General features: G+C 38.5%; 1 protein-coding gene across 1 annotated transcript; it reads right to left on the minus strand.

Annotated features, from left to right (window-relative positions):
- Positions 1-1393: 1393 nt before the first annotated feature.
- On the minus strand, positions 1394-7479 carry LOC107100244 (trace amine-associated receptor 1-like). The gene is made up of 2 exons (XM_015398661.1): positions 7419-7479; positions 1394-2280 (listed from the first exon to the last, which is right to left on the minus strand). The coding sequence occupies exons 1-2, from the start codon at positions 7477-7479 to the stop codon at positions 1394-1396; spliced, it is 948 nt and encodes a 315-aa protein (XP_015254147.1).
- Positions 7480-9307: the final 1828 nt, after the last annotated feature.

A 9307-nucleotide genomic window follows, 5' to 3' on the forward strand; every position in this document is an offset into this window, starting at 1 on the left:
TTAGTGCGATTGCAATTGCGGATCTTGACCTGGCAGAATCGGAGCGGAGCAAAAAATAGCTTGGGTCCATATTTTGAGGTTGACGGAAGGAGAAGGAGTACGTGGACGGTGATGTGCGAAGGAGTAGCGGTGGATGTGTAACAGCTCTCATTGATTTACATGACAGACAAGTACTCCGCACGACATATGTGAGCGGGGCGGAGTGGAGTGCTGACGGAGTATGTGGAATCTGGGGGTCAGTGCCAGAGACCTTCTGTCGAGGCCGACTGGAAGTTCAAAGAGACAGAAGCAGACATACAGGAGGAACATAGAAGCATTGATCCATAAATACTTTCTACGTAAGAAGAGCTAATGGTAAACTTTTAAGGTGATGGATGTGGTTGTGGACCCAAACACAGAGTAGAAGGAGGCAGAGATCAGTTTTTGCTGATTTAATGAAAGTGCAAAATGCAACAGAAGCAAAATCCAAGAACAATTACAGTAAAACAAAAACCAGGAGATGACAGGGGAAAACACACGAGGAGTAAATCAATGACGAGAAACCAGCAATGAGGAGCTTCGCAAGAGGAGAAAAAAGACAATGCTGATCAGTTGACAAGGAGCAGGTGTGGATGAAAATGACCAGGAGCTAGGGGAAAGGAGAATGGCACAAGGGGGCAACAGAGAGCAACACAAAAAATACAACACTGCCAGAAAACAACCTCAATGACACAAAATCAGAGTGAAACTAAAAAAGAGACCTAAATAGAAGTCCACAAATAACAGAACCATGACAACTCTTGGGAAAAACAGTAAAACTAAGACCTTTGCAATGTCTAAGTTTAAAACAGCACTAAACACTGGCCTGAAAAAGCCTAATGCAAAAGATTATGCAGAATAAAACCCAAAAAAACAGAATTTTATGAAATAAAGCATTCTCCTGATGATAAAGTGCGATATCCTACTATAAAGAAAATAATTTTGACACCTGTGGAATTTCATTTTGTTTTCTTGTTTTTTGTTTAATTGGATTCAAGATTAATTAGGAGATTGCCTCCTTTATGACAGAAAATGATCCCGCAATAGAAAAATATCAAGTTGTAATGCTTATACCCTATTTTAATAGCAAAACTAAAGCAAAGAAAATATAGGTTTTTCTAGTTTCATAACTCTATTATTGGTTCAAGACATCTATTTTGAAGACTTACCCTTATTGTAAATAAGCTAGATCATCAAACTATCGGTGGGGATAAGAAAATCTTCCTAGCTTCTGTTACTGTTACAAGTTTAACAAACACAAGCGTGACTTACAGCACCCGAAGTGCAGCTCTACCTAATAAAAAATCTGGTCAATATAAATATATATATATATATATATATATTATTTATGTCACTTTTGTTTCTTAAAAAAGCTTTAGTGCAACTTCATGTTAACAAAGTCTCCTTTAATAATTTTCCCTGATACAATCATTTTAAAGGCTGATCTGAACCAGCTATAAAAGAAACCATAGATAAATGGATTTAGTGTAGAGTTTGACAGTCCAAACCATGTGACTGTTTCAATTACAGGAACTGGTGCTGAATTATTTCCTAAAGGTTGAAAAGTTAAGAAAAAAAAGAAAGGAGCCCAGCAAAACAGAAAAACTCCTAAAACAATAGCCAGAGTTTTGGTGGCTTTTCTCTCCATCTTACTGACAGTTGCTCCAGGCTTTGTTCTGGTTTGGATGCTGCGTACCTGTCTCTGTGCAACAACAAATATCTTCAGGTAAATGCAAATCATTATGAGAATAGGAACATAGAATGACAGTAAAGGTGCAACAATGTTTGCCATGATAACATCAATAAAGCACATGTCCTGACAGTCATCATTGGTAGATCTAGTTTGTACAACAGCGATGGCAACGAATACAGAAACACCCCAGCTCACAGCAATCATAATGAAGACAACATGGCCATTGATTTTAGATTTATATGTTAGAGGCTGACACACTGCGTGATATCTGTCCAGAGAAATACAGCAGAGATGCAAAATAGAGCATAGGCTGAACAATATATGAAGGCTGTCTCTTATCTTACAAAATAAGCTGGCATTATACAAACATGAACTAAGAGAAAAAAACATGCTGAAAGGAAAAACTAACAGCCCAACCAACAGGTCAGCCACAGCCAGGGACACTATGAGGATGTTAGTAGGAGTGTGCAATTGTTTAAAGTAAATTACAGCAATTACCACAAGGAGGTTTCCACAAACGGTGACAAGAGACAATAGAGTTATGAAACCATATAACATCACACATACAGCTGGATAAGAGGTGCTTAGTTTATAATTCAAATGTTCCAATTCAAAACAGGCATTTAAATTAATCACAGTGTAATTCCTGTTGATTCTATTGTGTGTGTTCATGATGAGCAGAAAATCTAATTCAGTTTACATAAAAAAGACATTTCAAGGATGTAGCATATACATGATATCAGAAATTCCTCAGATAGAGACTGAGTGATGTTTCTGTGTATTTTCAGATCAACACTCAGCATGTTACAGCACAGGGCATTGTTAGATTCTGAGCTACATCAGCCTCCGTGCATGAATGTTGTTGACAATCCTCTAAACCTCTTAAGGGATTCGCAAAGGTTGCCCAATAAGAAGGAGGAACCTGATCCCAACTTACATGGGAAATTTTGACAGTAAGGCTCTGTGGATGCTTTCTAAAGCCATTTTCAAGTATTCATTTAAACTGTTTTCCAGCACTGTCTTTACAACTCTATTTGGTATAAAACCACATTTGTTAAATAGCTAACTTAATTACTTTTATTTTGTTAAATCTCTCTCAAAGTAAAATGTCAACCCAGGAAAAAAACATACACTTATCTTCCTTTTTATGATTTATCACAGTATTTAAAACTAAAAAATTGCTTGACTCATACTACGTTCCTTTGGAAGAGCATTTAAAATTTTTTGTAACAATTAAAAACAAAGCTTTTTTGTTTATTTTTTCTTCCACAACTTCCAATTTTCTCTAACAACTTTCAATTTATATATTATTCATCCATCCCCAGCAAAAAAGGGATGCTTCTGGAGGACGGCTGGAGGCTGGCATGTTCTTGTTCTGAAGGGGGATCTCTAAAGGGATCAGAGTGTGGAGAAAAAAACACTAACTGGGTCTGACTGGAGAAAGGACACTAAGAGGAGCTGACTGTGGAGAAAAGACATGGAGAGGGTCTGACTCACTAGCTATGACATTAAAAGGTTTGGACTGAGCAGCTCTCAAAGAGACTTGAATTGTTCTAATGCAAACAACAGAGTAAAACTTTGCAAGGCTTAATTTTGATTCACTGTAGTCCCCTAAAGGCTGTGAATAGCTACCTATCTAACTATGTAGATAGGCAGGTGTAAAATATGTGACGATAAAAAGTATGTTCAGGTTGAGTTTCAACATTTGATTTGCACTCAGGTATAGGTAATTTACAATGCTGTGTTTAACTTCTAAAAGCTTGTGACGGATGATTGAATTACTAACCTTTCGGCAGGTGGAATTAGCGAAATGTGTGTGGAAGAACTATCTAACAAAACAAACCCTAAAGCCGGGCATACACTGTGCAATATTTTCAATCGTTGCACGCAGCTACAGGTAACACCTTATGACCAAACCCCAGGATTCAAAAGTTCATGAGCTCACAATGTATGTTCTCACAGTGTGCGACCCAACGCTCTGATGCGATCTACCTCCTGACACTACACATCTAAAAACCATGGCAGACTCAGCTCCGCAGTGAAGTGGCGCTACTCGGACTCATCTATCCAGAAGCCAAACGAATAAAAGAGGAATATTAAGCTCACTAGAAGGAAACGTGCTGCCTTGGCAGTGTCATGATTTTACTAAGGTCTGACCCAAAAAGCAGAAAAACCAATACAGAGAGAAACCAGGGAAAAGTTTAACAGGTTTATTGAGGAGATAATGCAGAATCTAATGTTGCTCTGAACACTGCTTAACTGGAACTGGAAAGTGAGGGGAAGACAATGCGGTTAGTTCAGGCTCAGTGGGAAATTTGATTCTTGAACTTGAAGAGAAGAATAAGTTGCTGACACACGTTTCCAGAAAAGTGGTTGACTCTTTCGCTCCAGTCTGTGTGCAGTAGCTACAGTGTTTGTCTCATTGGGTGGAGGGCAGACAGGGTTTACCCTGAATGTGGTTGTTTGTAGGTGAAAGGAGAAACTGACTGCCATTTGGATTTCCTGCGTGGTTGAACAGGTTGGTGTGGAGACTAACCCCTTGCTCAGTGTGAAGATCAAAAGATCCCTTGGAGGAAAGTAGATCCAAACCTCCAGTTTGAATCCCCAGCTCAGTTTGAAGCTCAGATGATCCTTCCAGGGAGAGAAGGTCCAAAAACATCCAGTTTGCAGGATGACTTCCTGCCAAGAGGCAAAGACAAAAAAACTTGGTTAGAACTCAGGTTGACAAAACTCAGTTTGACTCAGTAAAAACTCTTGGCTAGAGTACCCAAAACTGGCAAACACTCTGGCGTCAAGGTAGTAGCAGTCAGCAACTTGAGAGCACTCTGTTAATGAGGTAACCCTCCGCAAGTGTGTGAGGAGGTGGACCAGAACCAGGCGCATCCTGGTGGAGGAAGGAAGACAAACACAAAAACACAAACCACACAGACAGGAATCCTAACAGGCAGTTTGTAAAATTATGCAGAAAGCCCTAAAAAGAAAAGGCAACAACGTATTTGCATGCCTGAGCAAACGTGGCTTCTATGGTCTGTCAATTTTACAGAAAGAACTCCATTTTATTCGCATCCCCGCCATGCTTCTGTGTTTTCATCTGAGAGGAAAAAGAAAATAGAATCCTTGTTTGAGCAAGCCCACTGAGCAATTCGCCCAGGACACCCGACTGAATGTGAAATATGTTTCATTTTCTCCCGACCTCAAGATTCCTGATCGGGAGATGGTCATGAGAGGCTGATTGCCCCTAGTTACCCCCTGTTTACTACACGATGCATGATGTACGATCAGCCTGAAAGTCGGCCCGAAAAATTCTCGCATGTCAGGAAAATTGGCCAAAAAAATTGTACAGTGTATTCCCAGTTAAACACATGAAAAGATAAATGCTGTCTTTGGATGTCCCTTTAGAAGTGGCAAAGATGACATACAAACTGTACAATTAAACTAAGTTTTCAAACCTATAGCTTCAATATCACCACTCTACAAATATCCCTTAAACACTGTTTATCCACAATTAAAAAGTACAAACAATAAGACAAAGTTAAGAAGAAAACTCCTTAAAACAGGTATAGATGTTATTCAAATACCCACCACCAGTAGGAGAAAGAGGGCTTCAATTAGAAAATGGAAAGTGTGGTTGAAATGTCCTCTTATGAAATCTGTGCTGCAGTCAATTCAAAGTAATCAGTTATAACAGCTCTTACAGAATAACAGTGTTGTGCCAGATGCCATGATCATGGTTTTTGGACATTGGGAACCAGTGACCATATTTCATCTTGACATGATGACCAGAGAAGACCTGGGGTCTACTGGTTCTCAAGCAAAATGGAGACCAAGGCCCAAAACAACCCAGATCTTCAGAGTCATGAAGGATAAGTCATCATGGTGATCTTTCAGAACCAAGCTTCTGCAAAACAGACTTTTTGCAACACATTTCTATTGAGTTTCAGAACTTATAGTAGGGAGTGTGTTCATAAACAATATATAACAGCCGAAATAATATCCGATTAAATAAGATATTTACCACCCCTGCTGTGAAGGGCAATGAAGATCTTAAAGTATCAGGAATATAAATTCCCAGCTCGCAGGGAATTGAATAGAATATAAACCGAAAGATTTAACTCCCAACAACAGAGACCACAAAAACAGACAACGAGCTGGAGCCTAAATCTCCAATACGTGGACTGTATTGGGATTTCTGAAATCTAATTAACTGGCGGTTAATTTTTACTTTTCACTAAACTCTGCAACAACACAGATACACAAGGCTTATTACAGCAGGGTCAGCGTTCTTAGTAATTTCAACCTAAAAGCAATGAATGATGAATGGATCATTATTTATTCCTAAAATTAATATTTTTGCAGTGGTTTAATGAATTTAGCGTTGATCAGTAATAAATTTAAAAATAATCATTTTCATTGTGATCACTGAGTCTGGGAGCGGCCATTTTTTCCCAAATATAGTAACACCTCACCCCTGATATCTTCCGGCAGTGACGTCACGGTGCGGTAAGCCTAGCACAATTCTCCTGACTTTACATGCAAAATAAATGGGAACTACTAGACACATCTGCAATCAACAACAATTATTGAAGATTTCCAGAGGACTTCACCTTTGAATTTCGAGGGAACTATAGTTAAACTGACAAAGCCCACTTGCATGGCTGTTGGGTGTTGTAATACATAGGGTAAAAAAAAAAGTTGTTATTTCACCTTTCCGATTCATGATCCTCCACGGACGGGTTCGTCATTGGATTGCCAACTTGAAGAGGGAGGATTTGCCACCAAACTTCTGGCCAGAGACAAACCTTATAATATATATCCAACATTTCGAAGAAAATGTTTTCAAGGTGACTTGGATAATAGCGTGTGGTGAAACATACCAGACACAGCACTGGGACTTGATCAACAGCTGATACCGCACTGTGACATCACAAACCGGTATATGGCAGTAGTGTTCTTTAAAAACATGGATGTCTCTAGCAAAGCTCATTCAAATTAAATTAGTCTTAATTAAATACTTTTATCATTTATTAAACAGTATATAATAATTACATATTTAAAGTACTTTCAGAAGTTTGAATTCTTAATATGACCAGACTTTTGCTTTAAATATGTTATTTATACAGTTACCGTTTCAGGCCAACCAAGGTACGGAAATAAATGTTTTGCAATTTCACTATAGGATTATGAATATATAAAATCTATAGATTTGGGAGTTGAAGTCAATAAATATGTCATTCATATTGAGGGTAAAACAGATTAAACATTATGAGTTCTATGATTACAACTATAATTTGCTTATTCACCAGGGTTCTTAGTCTTTCCATAAAGGTTGGACTCCTGTATTGGCTGTTAAGATCCAGTTGCCTTGACCAATTTAGTAGTTTAGCTCATGGCTATCGGCAGAGTTTTTAACTCACCAACAACACAAATCATCTCTGCTCATTCATATATATACTTAAAGGACACTGGATCTGACCTGAGTGATAAATCGTTCTCTGTATAATTTAACCACAAAAGACGGGTTAAAAGACAACAGTACCTAATAATTACACAGTATTATTATATCTATTAAGCTAAGGTAAATTAAAGCAAACAAAAAGGGACTCACAATATGGCTGCTACCATAGGGTAGCAGCCATATTGTAGCTTGGAGCTAACAATGGTGGCAGTAGCCTAACCAATAGGTCACGGTCCCCTGCTTTAAAAGAACCTGTGAGGCACGGGCTGCTAATGGCTCCCAGGTAGACAGCATTTGGGCCCGGATGTTCCATGGGTAGATCAGAACTGAAAAGTTTCTCATCTCCTTTAATGGGCGGGTTTACTAAAAACTGTGTTTAACCCTGTTTGAAACAGGAAAAACAAGACACTAGGTTAAGCTCTTCCGATACTGAGGCAGCCAGGTAAAACCGAAGCTTCTCTGGAGGGTTTTTTTTTTTTGGCTAAGCCAGAGCCTTGAGCTGAGAGCAGGCATTTGTCTGTCTCTTTTGAGGCCAGAAAACTGAAGACAAGTGACAGTTTAGACAATTTCCTGATTCACATATTTTATAAAACATCTGAACTGCCCGTTTGTTTTTTTTTTTGTTTTTTTTTATGGCTTAATGAGAGAAGTGGGCTTTAGGCTGCCCTGCAAGGCTTTTAAAACTTGGTTTGAATGGCGACAAAGCCATTCTTTCATGAGCCTGGATCGATATGTATTTTTGATTATGTTCATGGTGGGGAATCCTGCTTCACAGCAGCAGGTTGGGCCAAACATACTCAAAATGTGCAGCATTGAGCACACCATGTCCCCTTTTTTTCACTAGTTCCGCAGCTTTTTCAGCAGTCCACACTTTCTTTTTCCCCTATTCTCCTTCTTTCCCATCGCCCGGCTTGCCACAGGTTTGCGTGCTGTGTCTAGACGTAGCTTGCAGCATTGACCTTAACTGACCCAGCTCATTGGCTAATTTATATCACCTTTAGCCTGGTCCCGGACGGCTTTACCATATTAACAGGAGTAGTGGAGCAAGTAAAGTTAGACACTGTCGTCGGACAACATGCCATAATTTATAAATGTTTTTAATTAGGTTGGGTCTGGATTAGCGAGCAGGTGGGTCCAGATCTGGACCGCGGTCCGATAATCCGTGAATTCTGCTCTACAGCCTCTACACTCCTCTACATACTACGTGTATTCATTCAGATTCTGGATTCATTCTGAGATTGGTTTGTCAAAAAACATGAATATACATAAACATATCTGCACTCTAATGATCTTGTTTTTAACAGTGTAAAGTTATTGTACAAATAAATGTTTTGCTAAAAATCAAAATCAGTCTCTCTCTTTTTATTTTGGGAACACCGCTTTCTTGCAACCAAAGAGGGAATAAAACAAAGGTCCCTTTCTGCTTGCCAGAATTCTTTGGGTTGAAACTAACTTCTTTCCATAGTACGCGTTTCTAATTCTAAAGGCTTGATCAGACCTCGGACTCAAAACCGCTAGGTACACATACTGCATGGTCTTCACTTCTTCATCTATTCTACAAATTTTCAAAAAATCAACTATGAGCAATTACTCTGCATTTAGATGTATAAAAACTCTGCTCACTTCAGAATAAACAAAACATCAGAGTCACTCCCGGACCCAGTACAACCAGGTCCCAACAGCTTCCCTTCAATGATTACCCATAAAGTAAACAACAAAAAGCATTTAAAAAGGAGAAATAGATATATTCATGTGTTCATGCAGTATAACACACAAATGCATCTAAAGCTAGTCCTTGAATTGTTTTTCAGGAGTCACTGAGGCATAGAGGTAAACATGCCAAGGTTGTCAAAAATGACAAACATTTGTGTTTCTAATAATATAAATTCTTTTAAAAAACCTCAAGTTACATCTGCTAATCTAAACATTTACCGGTATACTTTGACCTACATAATAGAAATAGAGAAAAATATGTGAATTATGAATAAAATAGCACTTTTTAATTATGTTCCCAGTTTTGTTCAATCCAAAGAACTATTTTTGTCAATTATCATTTTTAAAGTGGACATATTATCGTTCAGTTTAGAATACCTTTTGGTTAAAATTTATCGGCCTATAGAGTTTTACTATGATATGGCATC

Source organism: Cyprinodon variegatus, unplaced genomic scaffold (genome assembly GCF_000732505.1).
Source record: "Cyprinodon variegatus isolate N-32 unplaced genomic scaffold, C_variegatus-1.0 Scaffold949, whole genome shotgun sequence".
NCBI classification, from domain to species: domain Eukaryota; kingdom Metazoa; phylum Chordata; class Actinopteri; order Cyprinodontiformes; family Cyprinodontidae; genus Cyprinodon; species Cyprinodon variegatus.

Excerpts from the sequence above, each read along its gene's own strand:
- LOC107100244 (XM_015398661.1), bottom strand. The coding sequence starts at position 7,479 with ATGGAACATCCGGGCCCAAATGCTGTCTACCTGGGAGCCATTAGCAGC. Across the intron at positions 2,281-7,418 it reads TAGCAGCCCGTGCCTCACAG|CTGTATGTGTGATGTTATAT; the intron begins GTTCTTTTAAAG and ends CCTCTTATCCAG.